The sequence below is a fragment of the Pleurodeles waltl genome, chromosome 5, assembly GCF_031143425.1.
Source record: "Pleurodeles waltl isolate 20211129_DDA chromosome 5, aPleWal1.hap1.20221129, whole genome shotgun sequence".
Taxonomy (NCBI): Eukaryota; Metazoa; Chordata; class Amphibia; order Caudata; family Salamandridae; genus Pleurodeles; species Pleurodeles waltl.
In genome coordinates, this window is record NC_090444.1 from 792,990,717 (window position 1) to 793,010,253 (window position 19,537).

Below are 19,537 nucleotides of genomic sequence, written 5' to 3' on the forward strand. Positions count from 1 at the left end.
CCTGACCTTCAACAGGAGAGGACCTACACTGCAAGTGCTGCTGTGACCTGTGTCTGGAAGGGACGATGGCTACAGTGTCTGGGGAAAGGGCACCTGCCTTCACTTCAGAGGAGTTGGTGAAACTGGTGGATGGGGTCCTCCCTGAGTACGCGCAACAGTACGGTCCTCCAGGCAAACAGGCGAGTACACTGTGAGCATGGTGGATGGCACCTGAGTGTATGGAGTGCCGTGGATGGAAGAGGGTGGGGAGGGGGACAGGCCAGCATGTCAGGATTGTGTGTGTATATATGGCTGTGCCAGAGTGTGAGGTGTTTGGCAATGCGTGAGATGAAATGTACAGGCTAGAAACATCCATTTTTACTTCACTTTTCCTCTAGGTCAAAGCCCACCAGAAGAAGGGTATTTGGCATGCCATCGCCAAGGACGTCCGGACCTTGGGGGTCTGCCGTAGACGGAGCACCAACTGCCGTAAAAGATGGGAGGACCTGCGCCGCTGGAGCAAGAAGACGGCGGAGGCCCAGCTGGGGATGGCCTCCCAACGTGGAAGGGGTGCCCGTCGCACCATGACCCCCCTGATGTACCAGATCCTGGCGGTGGCCTATCCAGAGTTGGATGGGCGCTTGAGGGCATCACAGCAGCCACAAGGGGGTGAGTACACTCTAATTCAGCTGACTCTGCGCGCTTTACGAGGTGTCTGGGTGGTCGAAGTGGGCTGTGGGTTCCCCTAGGCCAGGGCGAACTTGGTAGGCTAGGTCCCTTGCTAGGCAGGCTCTGTGGCACCCCAACCCCACTACTGGTAATAGCCATCTACACCTAGTCAGGCTCCTGTGACTTCCAGGTGTGCAGCAATTGGGCTTAGGCCTCGTCCCCCATGTGCATGTGAATTTGCTAGGAACTGTTAGTGCATGGCTTAGTGCAGAGGGCTGCTCCCCGTGTGTTGTGTCCGCCAACAGTAGTGGTGTTGCATGCACTGAACATGTGTTTCTTCTGTCTTTCCACCCTCTTTTTGTTTTGTCTCCCTGTTCTTGCGTGCAATAGCATCATCTGGCAGAGGAGCAGTGGCACCGGAGCAGGAGGGAGCTGCAACCCACTTGGCCCTGGAGGGTGAAGCAACGGAGTCTGAAGCCACCCGTGGGACGGAGGGCGAGGGGAGCTCCACGACAGGGACAGGAGAATACACCAGCGACAGCGACTCCTCCTCTGATGAGAGCTCCCTTGCGGTGGCGGGCACCTCTGTGCCCACTGCATCAACAGGTACAGCCGCCACCCCCTCTACCAGCACCGCCCTCCCAGCAGCCCCTCAGCGTGTGTCCCGTGCCCGCTCACCCAGGAGGGTGGGCATCTCCTTCGCCCCAGGCACCTCAGGCACTGCCCCAGTCAGCCCTGCTGCCCTCAGTGAGGAGGCTATTGACCACCTGAGATCCCTCACTGTTGGGCAATCTACCATTTTGAATGCCATCCAGTGTGTTGAGAGGCATTTGCAACAAATAAATGCATACCTGGAGGGCATTCATTCTGGGCAGGCGGCCCAACAGATAGCATTTCAGGCTCTGGCCTCAGCACTGATGGCAGCCATTGTCCCTGTGTCTAGCCTCCCCCCTCCAACTTCCTCCACCCAGACCCAATCCCCTGCACCTCAGCCTGTCCCAAGCACACCATCAGAACAGCATGCACACTCATCAACACACAAGAGTGGACATGGCAAACATAAGCACCACACATCCCACAAGCACTCACACAAGCACCATCCCCATGCAGACACAGCAACATCCACTGCCTCCACTGTGTCCCCCTCCGCCACGTCCTCCTTCTCCCTCCCTGTCTCATCTCCACTCACACCTGCATGCACTACATCCTTAGCCACTACCTCCATCACCAGCACGCCCAACACCACACACCGCTCACGTGCAATCACCACCCCCACTACCATGCACACATCCCCAGTGTCCTCTCCCAGTGTGCCTGTGAGCCCTCCTCCCAAAGTACACAAACGCAGGCACACACCCACCCAACAGCCATCCACCTCACAACACCCTCCGGTCCATGCACCTTCACCCAAATTAAGCAAACGTACACCTCCTACAACCACTACCTCTTCCTCCACCCCCAAACCCCCTCCATCTTCCCGTCCCAGTGTAACTAAGAAGCTTTTCCTGGCTAACCACTTCCCTACACCTACCCCCCGTCCTTCCCCTAGGGCCAGGCTTTGCAGGTCCCAGCCCAGCACCTCAGCCACCAAATCCCCAGGCACAGTGGTGCCAGCAACTGCGGGGTCATCGAGTGCGCCACCCATCAGGGCTGCCAGTGTGCCACCTTGCAAGGCCAAGGACATTCCACCACCTGCCAAGGTGAAGAAGGTGCCCATTTCCCGGAGGGAGAATCCGCACCTACCAGCCACCAAGGGCTCCGCCAAAACAAAAGGGGACAGTGGCCAGACACCTGCGGCACCATCAAAGGTAGGGGAAGGGACAAAAGCAGAAGAGCAGGACAGGGCACGGTGGCACCGACTGAGGGACTAGTGTCAGCCCTTCTGTCAACGACTACACCAACCTGTACGGCGGCGAACACCGCAACCTGCCCCACCACCAGCACCGCCACCTGCACCACCACCAGCACCGCCACCAGCACCGCCACCAGCACCGCCACCTGCACAACCACCTGCACGTACGCAGCCTCAGCAACAGTCCCCAGCATCTTCCACAGTGTGTAGCCATCCGAGGCTGCAGGAGATGTCCTGCTGTGTCCCTCAACAGGTGCTGACACATGCACCACCGCCAGCACGGGCGCAAGCACCACCTCCAGCCCCACGACGTGCTCGGACAGTGGCACCACAGCTGACATGGCTACCATCCCCAGTGGGCAGCCGTCCGAGGCTGGAGGAGACTTCCGGGACCCTGCCCAGCTTCCATGAGGCATGACTCTCATCACTGTTTACACCTGCAGGTGGAAGGCGAAGCCGCAGCAGGGCGGGGTACGTCTCTGCCTCCATGGCGTATCATGCTACCTGTTCCTAGGCAATCTCATGGCACACACACCCAGGTGAGGGAATGGGACCTGCCACACTGCATGTGGAGCACTCTGGGCACTAGGCCCCCTCCAGAACCAGTGGAGAATCACATCCACTACCTCTGTCCTTGCCAGGATGAAGCACTCTGGGCACAAGGCCCCCTCCAGACCCAGTGGAGAAAAGCATCCACTACCTCAGTCCTTGGGAGGATGAAGCACTCTGGGCACCAAGCCCTCTCCAGAACCAGTGGAGAATCACATCCACTACCTCAGTCCTTGGCAGGATGAAGCACTCTGGGCACCAAACCTCCTCCAGAACCAGTGGAGAAAAGCATCCACTACATCAGTCCTTGGCAGGATGAAGCACTCTGGGCACCAAGCCCCCTCCAGAACGAGTGGAGAATCACATCCGCTACCTCAGTCCTTGGCAGGATGAAGCACTCTGGGCACAAGCCCCCCTCCAGAACCAGTGGAGAAAAGCATCCACTACCTCAGTCCTTGGCAGTATGAAGCACTCTGGGCACCAAGCCCCCTCCAGAACCAGTGGAGAATCACATCCACTACCTCAGTCCTTGGCAGGATGAAGCACTCTGGGCACCAAGACCCCTCCAAAACCAGTGGAGAAAAGCATCCAGTACCTCAGTCCTTGGCAGGATGAAGCACTCTGGGCACAAGGCCCCCTTCAGAACCAGTGGAGAATCACATCCACTACCTCAGTCCTTGGCAGGATGAAGCACTCTGGGCACAAGGCCCCCTCCAGAACCAGTGGAGACTGTTATCCACTTGAGAGACTGTGGCTTTGCACTCCCCAGGATAAAGCAGTGGGCAAACCACCGACTGGAAAGACTTGAGAGACTTTGGCTTTGCACTCCCCAGGATAAAGCAGTGGGCAAACCACCCACTGGAAAGAATTGAGAGACTGTGGCTTTGCACTCCCCAGGATACAGCAATGGGCATGGAGCCCCCTGGAGGAGCAGTGGCGTCGTGCAATCATCAGGCTGAGGTGCCCCCCTCCCCTTCTGCCTGAGGTGCCTGATTATTTTCGATCTGATGCCCCTGTAGTGTTCTCTCCGTTTCGAATCAGGTATCTTGTGTGGGCTTTGCCCATGCATTTTGGGACCACTGGTCCATGGCCAATGATTGGTACACTATCTGGACTTGTGTAGTTGGTATACATATTTGTATATACTGATTTTTGAACTTTCACTATCTGATTTTTCATGATTATAATTGTTACAATCATTTAATTTTGTCCTTGCATTCTTCCAGAGTGTGGAGGGGTGTATATGTAATGTTGCTGCATGTATTTGTGTGTATGGTGTTGTGGGTGTGTGTCACTCTCTTTTCCCTCCCCCCCCACTCCCCCTCCCCTTGTGCTAGGTGCAGTACTCACCGTGGTCGTCTACGGCGTCTGTCAAGCTCCCGATACAGCAGGAGGAAGACCAGCATGGGCAGTGCGTGTAACTCGGGCTCCATGGCATCCTGGTTCCTCGTTGGGTGTCGAGTGGTGAGTGGTTTCTCTTCTGTGTACTGTTTCCGCCGTGATTTTTATAGCATCGGTTCTGCCCCAGAAAAGGTGGTGGATAGGCCTGTTGTAATACAGTGGGCGGTACTTTGTCCTCTGCCTGTCTGTTGGCGGTTACTGCCGCGGTGTTTGTTTCTACCGCCGTGGCGGTCGGAGTGTTAAAGTGGCTGTCTATGTTGGCGGTTTCCACCATGGTTGTGATTCCAGTTTTTTTTTTCCGCCGGCCTGTTGGCGGTATTACCGCTGCTTTAACACCGTCCACCAGGGTTGTAATGAGGGCCTATGTCCCAGGATGTACATAGCCAAAACAGTGGGTAAATTGGAATACCATGCATTAATTCCATCCAGTAAGAGTATTACACAATGGTGCCCTTTTTCCATTGGGAAACATGGAAAAGGATGCAAAAAAACACCTGGGGCAATATATTATACATCCATGCAGTAACAATTGTTTTACCTGTGCCCTATATTTGCACCAGACAGATCCACAGAACTTGGAAGTTTTTACGTGGCAGTCGGAGTTCTACTTCGAGTGCTTAGCATAAAGTTTGCTGCAGAATTTTGATAAACATTAAATTGTAAAGAATTGTTACAGTTGAGTCATGAAGAAGTAATTTTCTAAGCACTAGTGATGACCAAATAATGTAATAGAAAGAACAGTACAGTTTTTACACAGGACTTTGACACATTTTCATTTTAGAATTAAAGGTGGAATCCAGCAAATTCACAGGGAAAGCCAGAGCCAAGCTAGGGTGTGTTTTGGCTATAACAGAAAGTAAGTGCTTAGTCATCAAGGGGTTTATTTTGTAAATGACGCAGCAAACGCCATCTAAAAATATGAGACTTTCAGATTTAAAATATGTTATTTCTTGAACTTTTATGTTCAACTTTAGTGTGGTAATTATATCTAAGAGTGAGTGAAATTAGTATATTTTTTTTTGCACCATTACTAGAAATTTGCGCAAATCAAAATCAGCATTTAGCAGTATATTTTACTGTGAAATGTGCCCTTTCATCCATTTGAGGTGTGAGGGCGCAATTTGTGCTAAACAATTGCAGAAACAAGTGCTGCGAACAACAGCTGCTCTCGTTCTGGTCTTTCGCATTGTTTTTGTGCTATTTTGCCACAATAAGCATAATCTCATGATTTTCACGTATCGTATATTTCCCAAAATAATACCGGAAAATCACTGTATTTTAAACAATAGATGAGTAAGGTTTTCATATAGCACACAACCTAAACAGAAATTTGCAGTCTCGTAAGGCAAAATGCGTAGGATCACAAAGCTTGGTCAAGTAAGGAAGCTGGCATTTGAACGCAGAGTTCGTGGTTACACATTGTGGAATTCAAACACCGGATAAATATCTTCATCCTTGCGTGGCTTGCCTATCTGTATAGCTATATATACACATGCCACTACAATACCAAATACAACGGCACTACTAAACTGCAAGATTGCAAGGTAGAGCCCTGTGAATGAACAAAAACAGGTCCGGGAGGGGGGAGGGGGAGGAAGAGAGAGGAGGAGAGAGAGAGAGAGAGAGAGAGAGAGAGAGAGAGAGAGAGAGAGAGAGAGAGAGAGAGAGAGAGAGAGAGAGAGAGAGAGAGAGAGAGAGAGAGAGAGAGAGAGAGAGAGAGAGAGAGAGAGAGAGAGAGAGAGAGAGAGAGAGAGAGAGAGAGAGAGAGGAGAGAGAGAGAGAGAGAGAGAGAGAGAGAGAGAGAAGAGAGAGAGAGAGAGAGAGAGAGAGAGAGAGGAGAGAGAGAGAGAGAGAGAGAGAGAGAGAGAGAGAGAGAGAGAGAGAGGAGAGAGAGAGAGAGAGAGAGATGAGAGAGAGAGAGAGAGAGAGAGAGAGAGGAGAGAGAGAGAGAGGAGAGAGAAGCCTCTGCATCTAGGGGCTTCTCTCTGCAAAGAGGTGTGTAACCGTATGAGTAAGGTTCAGTCATAAAATACGGATGTTACTTTGCGCAAAGGAGGTGGTTGACGTGGGTGGGATTTCAGAGGTACGGTGTGCCCATACTTTGGTAATTTAAAGAATACAGTTCCCCTACTTTTTGGGAAAGGACAACCGTCCTCAGACGGTTAATTCTGAGTTGAAATGCATCAGCTAAAATGTAAGGTAGCGAGGTCTACTTTGCTATGAAATCGAGAGAGGGGCTGTAGGAAGGGGTCTCTATATATACTATCTCAAAGTGAGAGATAGTGTGCACAGATTCCAAGGGATCCCCTTAGAAGTTGATAGCTGCGAAATTGGATAATACTAATGCTCTAATTTGTAGTAGTGTGGGTCGAGCAGTAGGCTTGTCAGAGGGTAGTGTTTAGCATTTGTTGTACACACACAGGCAATTAATGAGGAGCACACACTCAAAGAATTAACTCCAGGCCAATAGGTTTTTATGTAGAAAAATATATTTTCTTAATTTGTTTTAGAACCACAATATTCAAGATTTTAGGTAAATACATAAAATGCAAGGTACTTCACACAGGTAAGTATAGAACTTTGATTTAAAACAATAGTACATATAGTTTTGGTTAAAATGGCAATAAGCTATTTTAAAAGTGGACACAGTGCACAAATCAACAGTTCCTGGGGGAGGTAAGTATTAGTTAGTTTTTCAGGTAAGTAAAGCACTTATACAGTCAGTGTCCTGGGCACAGGCAGCCCACCCTTGGGGGTTCAAGGCAACCCCAAAACCCACTGCACCAACAACACAGGGCCAGTCAGGTGCAGGGGTCCCAAAACAGATAGGCGCCTATGGAGAACAGGGGTGCTCCGGTTCCAATCTGCTAGCACGTAAATGCCTGCGTCCTCGGGGAGCAGACCAGGGGGGTTTTGTAGAGCACTGGGGGACACACACACAAGCACACAAAACACACCCTCGGCGGCACAGGGGTGGCCAGGTGCAGTGTGCAAAGTAGGCATCGGGGTTTGCTATTGAAAGCAATGGAGGGGACCCGGGGGTCACTCTGGCGATGCAGGCAGGGCACAGGGGGGCTTCTTGGGCCAGCCACTGACTGGGCTAGGATGACGGCTGCCTGCTGGTCACTCCTGCACTGGTAGGTGGTTCCTCTTGGTCCTGGGGGCTGCGGGTGCAATGCTTGGTCCTGACGTCGGGGTTGCTTTGTTACCGGGCAGTTGCAGGCAGGGGGGAGCCTCTGGATCCTCTATGCAGGCATTGCTGTGGGGGTGCAGGGAGGTCAACGCATGGTGTCTACGTTGTTGGAGTCGCCTGGGAGTCCTCTCTGCAGTGTTTGTTGTCCTGGACTCGAGCCGGAGGCGTCGGGTGCAGAGTGTGAAGATTCACGCTTCTGGCGGGAAGTGAGTGTCTCATTAAAGTTGCTTCTTTGTTGCAATTGTGTTGCTGACAGAGTCGCTGTCCTCTGTAGGTTCTTGATCCTTCAGGTGCAGGTCAGTCCTCTGAGTCCTCAGAGGTCGCTGGTACCGCTGGATGCGTCGCTGTGCAGGTTCTTTGAGTCTGAAGACAGGCCAGTTGGGTTGGGGCAAAGTCAGTTGTCACCTCCGTCGTCTCTGCGGGGCTTTCAGGTCAGCAGTTCTTCTTGTTGTAGGTTGCAGGAATCTGATTTCCTGGGTTCAGGGTCGCCTCTAAATACTAAATTTAGGGGGGTGTTTAGATCTTGGGGGCAGTAGCCAATGGCTACTGTTCTTGAGGGTGGCTACACCCTCCTTGTGCCTCCTCCCTGAGTGTAGGGGGGCACATCCCTATTGGGGGGAGACTCCAAAATCCAGATGGAGGATTTCTAAAGGCAGGGGTCACCTCAGCTTAGGGCACCTTAGGGGCTGTCCTGACTGGTAGGTGACGACTCCTTGTTTTTCTCATTATTTCCTCCGGTCGTGCTGCCAAAAGTGGGGGCTGTATCTGGAGGGGCGGGCATCTCCACTAGCTGGGATGCCCCGGGGCGCTGTAACAACAGGCATGAGCCCTTTGAGGCTCACCGCCAGGTGTTACAGTTCCTGCTGGGGGAGGTGATAAGCACCTCCACCCAGTGCAGGCTTTGTTCCTGGCCACAGAGTGACAAAGGCACTCACCCCATGTGGCCAGAAACTCGTCTAGTTGTGGCAGGAACTGGTCAGCTTAACACTAGGAGTCGGACTGGCATACAGGGGGGCATCTCTAAGATGCCCTCTTTGTGCATTTTTCACTAAATTTCACACTGGCATCAGTGTGCATTTATTGTCCTGAGAAGTTTGATATCAAACTTCCCAGATTTCAGTGTAGCCATTATGGAACTGTGGAGTTCGTAATTGACAGACTCCAAGACCATATACTCTTTATGGCTACCCTGCACTTACAATGTCTAAGGTTTGGCTTAGACACTGTAGGGGCATAGTGCTCATGCAACTATGCACTCACCTGTGGGTATAGTGCACCCTGCCTTAGGGCTGTGAGGCCTGCTAGAGGGGTGACTTACCTATGCCACAGACAGTGGGTTAAGGGCATGGCACCCTGAGGGTAGTGCCATGTCGACTTAGTCATTTTCTCCTCACCAGCACACACAAGCTGTGAGGCAGTGTGCATGTGCTGAGTGAGGGGTCCCCGGGATTGCATAATACGTGTTGCAGCCCCTTAGAGACCTTCCCTGGCCACAGGGCCCTTGGTACCATTTACAAGGGACTTATCTGGGTGCCAGGGCTTGTACCAATTGTGGGAACAAAGGTACAGTTTATGGAAAGAACATTGGTGGCTGGGGGCCTGGTTAGCAGGGTCCCAGCACACTTTCAATCATAACTGCCATCAACAAAAGGCAAAATGTTTGGGGTTAACCATGCCATGGGAGGCATTTCCCTACAGTGGCAGACAGCGAAACAAGCCTTCTTGCCAGGGTGCCTGCTTCCCTGAAAGAAATGTAAATGTGTGCACATGTTCAACCTGCAAATGTAAAGGGTGGTTGTAAGCCTGTATTGGCTTCACTTGATGGACTCCCTTGAAACTGCGTGATAACACAGATTAATTATTTTTAAGTGGGATTGCTGAGAGTTACCAGCTGAGCTGTGGAGTGTTTGCTTTTAAAGGACTATATAAAAGAAACTGCACAAAGTAATGTCTAGGTATTACCAGTGGCGTGACGAACCTCACGCAGGAGCTCGGAAACCAGGGCACTGTGCTTACGGGCCCCCTTGTATCCCCCATTGCAAAAATTAAAAAGACTCGCGTATTTACAGTGATTCCTGTCACAGACTGGGACCGCATAGCATTAAACATACATTCACTGTTCTCAACTGCACCAACCACTACTGAGTTCACCTCTACCTGAAGGTGAAATACCAAAGAAGAGTTTCAGGATACTTTGTATTTTTTAAGACATCTCTTTGACAACTAATCCCCGGCCACTTTGCCCACAGTTCACAATCAAATACCGTTTTTAATGCAGTTCGACCATGGAGTTGAGAGCGGCTGCGCTCTGCTTCTAACAAATCCACAATCTCCTTCCAGGCCCCAAATCTTCCTACAATTAGTTTAATTGTTTAAAGCAAAAACAACAACAAAAATAACACGATTAATTTAATAATTCATCTAATAGGATTCAGAGGGAGGAGCATATAATCGTTCTTGGAATGTGTTGGATACGTGCAGCAGGCGTGCTCCCGAGGACTGAGTTTTTAAATGGAACCATCCTTTGTGCGAGGTGCAGAAAAATCACTTCCGCTCACAGAATTGAGATGTTCGCCCTGGAGTGTGTCCACGGATCTGATGAATTCTGCGATGGGTGTCCTGCGGAAACCGAGGCGCCGATGCCCCAGTCAGACCGCTCAGTGCTCGACGTTGGACAGATCCTTGCAGAGGGTTTCGGTGGGTCCGCCTCGGACTCCACCGACGTTTGGAGCCCAGCAGCGGGGAGTGTGGGGGAGGCCTTCTCTCGGACACGGCCCCGCGCAGCCACCATCTGCAGCGGCAGTATCCCTGCTCGGCTGCAGCCCAGGAGGCTCTTGCTGAGCTCCTCCCCCCGCACGAGAGTGCTACTTCTGGACTATCGACTGCCGTTACCACCCCGACGTACTGCGAGGTAACGTCCTCCTTTCCATAACGGTTTACAGCTTCGTTTTGCAATTAGGTGGGTTGCTATTGTTCCTCCCTCAACGCGGCCAGCAGGCTGTGTGTATTCAGGAATGTATTTCACTGTGCATGCGCTCTTAGGTTTATTAGATCCATGCTTAGACGCTCATCCAGAGCAAGATTTAGGCTTGTTCTGTCATCCTCATTTTCTTTGCGCCCCAGGATTTGTGGTCTACTGGATTATACAGTAAGGACTACAAGTCCCAGTATGCAAGAGTAATTCAGGTCTGGGCGAACGACTCCGCACTCTGACTTGCTCTGTTTGAGAGCACTTTGTGCTTAATTGAGTCACAATGTCAGTTTATTGCTGCTTAAGTGTACGCTAAATATGTTTGGTTCATCGTGGATAATAGCTGGAGGTTTCAATCCACGTCGACTTTTAGAGAACACCCATCTCTTATGTCAACCATTTGTCTAAATTGAGTGCCGCGAAAATACTCGCCTGGCCATGCTTTATGCAATTTTTGGTTACCGCTACGAGCCTGGTTTATTTACATAAAACATGAAGAGGGCTTTGTTTTATGTGGTTTACCAGTGCTTTGGATTTCGGCAACTCAGTTTTGTTGTTACTATTTTTCCGATTTATGTTTGCAAAATAGTGTTTTTGCCATCTTTTTACAATGATTTCCAGATATTCATTTTAACACGGTCCTGTTCAAATACTTTATGTTTGTAGGTTCCAGTAAACCATTGGGAGCGCCATTTCGCGACGGTTCGGAGGTTTATTGTGATTAACACATCGGAACTCTCAATGTAGTTAGTCCCGTGCGTGGAAACTCATCCAGTCCGTTTTTTTTTTTTTTTGCTTTGCATCCTGGAGCGTGCAGTCCTTTTTATAGTATTATAAAATGATGACTACGTTTACTAGTTTTAGAACGGAAAACAAGCCCATGGAGTAGATGATCTGCTCTTGCATGGACATGGGAAACCTGAGCGCCCTGAATTTCACAATTGTATGATATATTATGTCGAGTCTTGGTGAAACATACGTTTCAGTACTATACGTTTGTGCAGCATACAGTTTCGTGGTCGCTGTCACCCTGTAGTGTCCATCATTGACAGACCTGGAAAGTGTTTTAATTTACAATTTAACAAATGTTATCTTGTCGTTGGCCCTCATGCAAACAAGGACAGTGCCTTCGTTGTCCTGGTTTCCATACTTGGTGCCAGAGCCCCCCTAATACTACCTGGGCCAGCGCCATGACACTTGTCGCAATGCTGCTAGCTTCCCCTGATGAGAAGAGTGAAACTAGAATCAGCAGGATACTTGATGCTGCTGACTGAAAACGAGGACTGGTTTTAGGGTCCCTCTCAAGCCAAGGATTTAGCTGACAGCTTTGGGATTAGCTGGTTATTTGGCGTGCATTAGCAGTGGCGTAGCGTGGGGGGTTCAGGGGGGGCCGGCCGCACCGGGCGCAACATCTGGGGGGGGGGGCGGCGCGCTCGCTCTCGCGAGTGCTAAAATCCACGGGTTAGGGGGCGCAAATTACTTGCCTTGCCCCGGGTGCTTACAACCCACGCTACGCCACTGTGCATTAGTATTCCTTACGCAACCTATCGTCTGATGATGCTTGCTCCAACCACAGAATAATCACACTTTTGGGGGTTTCAGGCACAGTGGGTTTTTGCTATCTACAGTGTATAACTTCTGATGCCCTTTGACCTCTGCATTTGTGGCATTCCACGCTCCCCTGCGTGCTGTCGCTTGGTTTACTTATAAACTGCTGAATCCCAAGATTTGGCGCCACGTTCACCGCCCTTTAATCTACTCTGAGGGCCTGTGGCGAGCTGCACCTTATGACAACAGTATTGTGATTAAATGCTTGCTCACGCATTCCTTTGCTTCCATAAGTTTACGAAATAATTGTGCTGCGAGCCTAGTTTTCTCCCTCTCGTTTGCCTCACACTGCCAGCTGACGGAAAGTGAAAGCTGTACTAAACCAGAATTGTCCACAGAATAGAAGCCATCCCAGGGAATGCAGAGACAGTTCTTGCACTTATCCAAAAGCCAGCAATAAGAGTGGCCAGTGAAGGGGTGAGAGGAGACGAAACACAGTCGAAGTTTCTAAACCGTGAGCCCTGCCTATCCATTTGTTGCACGATCTATCACCTCACTACACGTGTTTATCTTATTAGGGCCTGATTTAAAAATAATCTTTTCACACTGAAGTCGCTCTTCATGGCGGAAGAATATGTGGTTGGATGGGACAGGAGGGAGTAGCCCACAAGTGCCCGTTGCAAAGGTCACAGCTTGGTGCCTTTGCATACGTTTGTATGGTGCGCACACCCGGGTATTTTTCACACCGTTGGTGTTGGACAGCAGCTTATTTTATTACATCAGCCTTAAACCTCCTGAAGTTACAGGTGAAACAACTGACAATTTTAACTTGCTCCCAGTATCTTGGAGACACACTTTGCATTGTGAGAAATGAGACATGGTAGACATTAGAACCATATGAAAGTGATAAAACATCTTGCAAACTTTTACATCATGACAACATTCCTAGACTTAACTTTTTGAGCAAATTGGCCTAACCTTCTTTTTTTAAACATCGCTGTAAAATATATGCATTATTTTATTTCTTTACAACGGAGCATATCAGGACTCGGAGTGATGCCAAATAACCAGGGAGAGCCACCCATGATAAAAACATGTCGCAGGACCCCCAGCAAATGAAGACACAATGATGTTAGCAACCCCAGGTAAAGATAGAAGGCAAAGGCTACAAGCAGGACCCCCTTCACCTCAAGCCAGCAGGTAAGTTTAAACCAACTTTAATTCGACTGTAGATGCCATAAACGTAACTGTATTATTTGGTTTTACCTCATTTTAGGCAAAAAACAAAAATCCTTCGGTATGAGGAATCTAGGTGATGGGTTGGTGGGAAATTGTCGCTTTGTGTAAGCACAGACCAGAGCACAAACAAAGAGGGATCGATTGGGGTTCTCTGGGCTTATAGCTTGTCCCATCCTGCTTAAGACCCCCACCCCTGGGTGTGCCTAGGACGTCCAGAACACTCCTTTCGGATCTTCCTTATCTCTGGCTGTCAACTGTTGATCTGATGCCACAAATCACGACGAGAGTGGGGTCAGGCACTCTGCAGGGGGAACTTCTCAACCCATCTCCTACTGGAAGCACTAAACAATATGGGCCAATGTGTTCAAACCCAAGGTGCAACTAAGGACCTTTCCTCGCTAATCGCGGATACAGGCGACAGTCCTACAACATTTTTAGTCCTAATTTAACAAACATAAACATGTAGAAGAGCTTCCCCACATTATGTCAGACTATATCACTATACTTAGAGGAATTTATTAAGTCATCATAATTTTTTTTAAAAAAAATTAGAAAGGTTCATGCACCCTACCACCCTGACATCAATGCCATGAGTGAACTAAGAGGCACGTCAATTGTTGTGCACCTTTATGTGGGTGTGGGTGTGTGTGTGTGTATGTATGTGTGTGTGTGTGTGTATATGTATATATATATATATATATATGTGTGTGTGTGTGGGGCACAATTTTAATCTTAAATCAAACATGACAGGTTTTTGTACAATACACATACATAACTTGTGTATCTGAAGATGCTGTAATGATGAAGAAGCGAGGCATGACGAAATATAAGGTTTCCAGTGAATCACACAATCTGGTCAAGCAGGGAAGCTGGGGCTGATCACACATTTTCTGTTTTTTTTATTTTATTTATTTTTTATATTATACACTTCAGCGACTACATGGTTATTTTTCTTTCTGTTTTCTTACAGAAAAAATTCAATGGTCTGTCTTTAATTCTTGCCAAACTAGGTTGGAGCATGTGGGGCAGCAGAGGCCACAGGAAAGCTTAGTTAGTTTAAGCGTCAAGGATCCAAGTGGACCTTGAACTGAGCTGCAGTAACCAATGTTGCCTCGCGTATCAGAATTGTGGATTTTGAGATGAATATCACACCAATTGGATATATTTCTGCATATGAAACATGTTTACTTTTATTAGTGGAAGTGAGGAGGGGTGGAATGACCAGTAAATACTGGAAGATGCTGATTTTGGGTCAGTATCCACCTAAATCTGTGTTATTTCCTATTATTCAGAAAACAAAAAAAACAGAATTGTGTGATAATTATTGCACCCGATAAATTTGATCAGCGGAGTCTGATTTTTATCGGGTATAATATGTAGCACACCAGTCACCGCCAAACTCTTAATGAGGGCGATGCAAAAGATTTGCAGTGCGTATATTGTTGGTGCAAAACTCAAGTACAAGCTGCACTCGAGCGAATGGACCCTGAGTCCCGTAGTGGGGAGTGAAATCAAGTACAGCGGGTTGCAGTAAAGCACATCTGGCCCACAGTGATGACAGTCTTAGTTTTACAAACCATACAAGTTTATCAGCAGGTTAGCAAAGTTGCAAATTCAAAATATTCATAGCTTAGTATTCAATGCAGATCATCAAATACAAAGACAAACCGCTTACATTTGTCATAAAGCAAATTAAGCAGCCTCAGCTTCAATGAAGAAAAGTTCCATAACATGCTAAACTAAGCATTTCAGTGAATTGGGGAGAAGTCAAGCAGGTGATGTCAGGAAGTAATGCCTCTAAAATGCAGAATCAAATGAAGATTCAGCCAATTGAGTTAAAATGGGTTTGCCTAGGATTCTTAATTCTTTCGGGCACAAGCAAAGGAAGTCCCCTCTGAGAACAATGACAAGGGCATCTAAATCTAACTAACTCAGCAGTGCACACTTTAACAATACAGATTTTCAGTGAAAGACCACTCCAAATGCTTCAGATTAGACCTGGCATCCTTAGGGTGGTTTTATCCCAGACATTTTACCTTTACCTCCTGTTTTGTTGCCTTATCTGTTTGTTGACTTAGGATTCAGAGCACTTTACTACTGCTAATCAGTTTTAAAGTGCATAACATTCTCCCTCAAGCATGGTAATGTTGGTGAATTGTATTCAGACACCCAAACTCCATATCTCTTTCTGCTCACAATGGGAAGCTACACTTTAAAGATATTTAAAGGCAGTCCCCATGTTAACCTATGAGAGAGATAGGCCTTGCAATAGTGAAAACCGAATTTGGCAGTATTTCACTATTAGGACATGTAAAACACACCAATAGATGTCCTACCTTCCAAATACACTGCACCCTGCCCATGGAGCTACCTACGGCCCACCTTAGGGGGTGTCTTACATGTAGTAAAAAGGAAGGTTTGGACCTGGCAAGTGGGCACACTCGCCAGGTCGAATTGACAGTTTAAAACTGCACACACAGACACTACAGTGGCAGGACTGAGACATGTTCACAGGGCTACTCATGTGGGTGGCACAACCAGTACTGCAGGCCCACTAGTAGCACTTGATTTACTGGCCCTGGGCACCTCTGGTGCACTTTACTAGGGACTTACCAGTAAATCAAATATGCCAATCATGGATATACCAATCAGCAATACAATTTACACTTTAGCACTGATCAGCAGTGGTAAAGTGCGCAGAGACAATAAACTAGCAAAAATTTAGTCCAGCATACCATACAGGAGGTCAGAAGGCAAAAAGACAGGGAAACACGCCAAAAGATGCCAGGTCTAACACCCAGAGTGACTCCGAGCGGCTTCACCTTTACTTTGCTGCTTATGTTGTGTAATCACCCTGAGCGGCTTTGTTGGACTTCACCAACCAACTTGTACAGACACCCTGAGCGGCTTTTCTCACCTTCGCCATCTGCTTTCTAAAAACACCCTGAACGGCTTTGCTAAACTTCGCTGCCTGTTTTCTTCAATCACCCTTGGCGGCCTTACTGAACTGAACTTTGTCAACCACTTTCTTCAACCACCCCAATCAGCTTTTCTGGATTCTGCTGCCTGCTCACCAATCACCCCGAGTGGCTTTGCTAAACACAGCTGCTCTCTTTGGTCAACAACCTCGAGCAGCTGTGCTGAACTTGGCTGCCCACTTTCATCAAAGGTCCCGAGTGGCTTCTACGCTTTGCTGTTAGCTCATTTTCTGAGTGCTGTGGCAGTGACTTCCCCCTGGTATCACTGACCTCTGCCTAAACATTCCCCCGTGGTCCCTGCCTACTTTCCTAATGACCACGCCTGGGAACCTCACACTTAGCCACTCTCCAAGAGTGCACCTCGGACATTACAATATTTTGTGGAGACAATGCACACTCATGCCAAGGGCCCCCTGGCACCACCTCTTCACTTATCAACCTTGCTTTACTTCATCCTGAAAAGTGAATTATTAACTGATGAATGGGATCTGTCGTTCTGATCATAACTTATGCCAATAAACAAGCTTTATTTTTCTACATTTGCGCGGAGTCTTTTTGTGATGTACCTCCTGTGATTATTGTGTTCGTTTTGTTCAAAACTTTACACATTGCCTTCTATGTTAAGCCTGCCTGCTCTGCACCAAGCTACCAGAGTATGAGCACAGGTTCATTTAGGTTGTTCAGTTTGACTTACCCTGACTCGGATTGTGGTCCCTACTTAGGCAGGGTGCATATAACTGCTAACTGGAGATTCAATTTCTAAAAGTTCCCATGAAGAAAACCAATCAGGGTCCAACATTCTTCGATAAACAGTTTCAGCCTTATTCCCAGCCATCGTACAATGGAAGTCTCTACTGTATGACCATCATCAGATATATCATAGTAGTATGCTATAGTGCAGTCAGCATGTTCTTCTTGCAGGTGCCGATGTTCATTATTCAGCTCTCCAAGGAACACCTACAAATAAACGTTCACAGAGAAACTAAACATAATGATGCAAGTTAATAAACAGCTTGGCTCCTGAAACAAAAGAAAGAAATTCACAGCAGGAAGAGCATGTTTTGTCTTTGCATGAGTCATTTAGATTGAGGCCTACATTAACTATGGCTAACTTTAATAGGGAATTCACACTCTATACACATTCATGTCCCTTGCAGATTAATACAGGTGTTGTGAATAATGGAAAATAATGAAACATCACCTTTAAGGGTCTTTATGTTTTCTGCTCTGCTGATTATTTAAAGGTTCAGGGAGCCAAGAGTATGCCCAGGAACATATTGAAAGTGTAGGCTTTGAGCAGTTAATTTTCAGAAGTCCCCCACTCCCCACCCACCCCATAGATTTCTCTGTACAACTACGATTTTGAGGTATACCTCCCTTTTTAGGTTGAGCGCGCAAGCGCTCCGGCCTGTTGTAATCTGTTTGTGGGCCTATAATCACTCCGACAGCACGCCCGTCACTATCACTTGTTCATGGTCTTGCCTTTCAAAAATCCTTTATTATCATTGGTAAATGCTTTGTTAGTCATTCCTTTGGGCAGTTTTGTTACTGCTTTGGTCATCGACCATGTTACATGGATAATTGCACGTTTGCGGATACTTTTGACTGCCAGCGAACTTCTTTTTCCTTTTGTGTCTCTCCTTCGTGCTCATGCTCATGGCGGCTGTAGCGCTTTGAATCGGCTTGCTTATGTCAACTGTTTTACTTTTTATTTTTAATTTATGTGGCAAGAAAAGTCCATTTAGGAATTTACAATGATAATAGCTCTAACTCGAGCAAACGAGAGACCCATTACATTGCAAATGCTTGATTTCAACAGTCTGCCACAGATCACCGTCCATGTGCATGTTATGAACAGGAAGAGAAGTTCAGGATGCCAGAATGCACAGGGTGCATTGAACATTGAATGCCAAAAATCCATTGAAATGGAATTTAGTGAAACATGATGTGACTTGAATTTTTCACTAATCTGTTAGTTTATATGCAAACTGGTATACATGTTATTTATTCGCTGTAAGTTGTGTGTGAAGAAATGTTATTGTTTATGACCATGTTATAGTCAAACCCCACAAAAGGGTGACAGACATTTGTCATAAACTGGCCCTGTTTTGTCTTAGTGAGTGTGTTTTTTGTTGTTGTTTTTTTTGTAATTGAGTTACTTTAGTTACTTTAAGCTTAAAATATACTTGATTTTGGCTAATCCACGCCTCGTTTATTTCATAACCTGTGCGCCCCTTTAATATAAAATGTGCAGCTATATTCAATTGAAGACATTGAAGTATTGCGTTTGTGAGGATTCTAAACCATAATAACGCTTTTAAATCGAAAGCACACAGTTTAATTTACACTAAATGTCTTCGTTATGTCTCCTGTTAGATGACCCGCCTACCAAAAACAATGAAAGGAAAGAGAAGAAAATGGTTATTCAAAAACCGCCTGGCACCACCGAATACACAGTAAGTTATCAACACAGAATATTTATTTGCATTTCGTTTAATTTTCCTACGGTAGTTATTCTTCAATATCAGACGCCTGATTTCTTGGCAGGAAACACACTACTTTATGTGACTAACTGTTGCATGGCTGTGGCTGTTCTGAGTCCGTATGAATTCTGATAGGATCACCACTATAATCAAGGTCACTAGAATTGTGGCAGTGGAGGGCCAAATTATGTTGCAGGGTTGAATAAATTATGCGGCAAGAAAAGGCAAATTATGCGGTGTCGTGCAGCACATGTTGTGATAGTATTACTACATTACTTTGTCACTTGTTAACACTGTCTGGACAGTGTTTGCACCTCAGTAGTACCAGTTTAACAACCAAATATAGCAATAAGCAACAGAAAAGTGACCAGTCAGCCTTTGCAACCGGCCTACTACTGTGCAGCAATACGTGTTGCTACTTTTTTTCTGTAACGTTTGAAGTAGAAACAAACTTCTTTTAAAAATCTGCAAATTATGCGGCTGATAATGAATTATGTGTCAAATCTTTAATTAGGCTAAAAACGTTGCAGCCGTGCAATTGCATAATTCTAGTGGCCCGGACTATAATTCTAGTTATGAAAATCAAACTCTGGTTTGCGCCGTACGCTTTTTGTTGCACACATTCAACCACCCACTGTGGAGGAGGGATTTCATTTGTTTGTTTCATGAATCTGG

At 47.4% G+C, this 19,537-nt stretch overlaps 1 protein-coding gene across 5 annotated transcripts in view; it reads left to right on the forward strand.

Annotated features, from left to right (window-relative positions):
• NCOA7 (nuclear receptor coactivator 7) overlaps positions 1-19,537 on the forward strand; it is a 934,107-nt gene that overhangs the window by 476,026 nt on the left and 438,544 nt on the right. For 4 of the 5 annotated variants that reach the window (XM_069234813.1, XM_069234809.1, XM_069234810.1 and 1 more), the window contains exon 4: positions 18,756-18,835. In XM_069234813.1, coding sequence (XP_069090914.1) covers positions 18,756-18,835 — 80 coding nt within the window. Of the gene's footprint in view, positions 1-10,152; positions 10,555-18,755; positions 18,836-19,537 lie in introns of those variants that run through there. The other variant, XM_069234814.1, reaches the window with a different exon arrangement.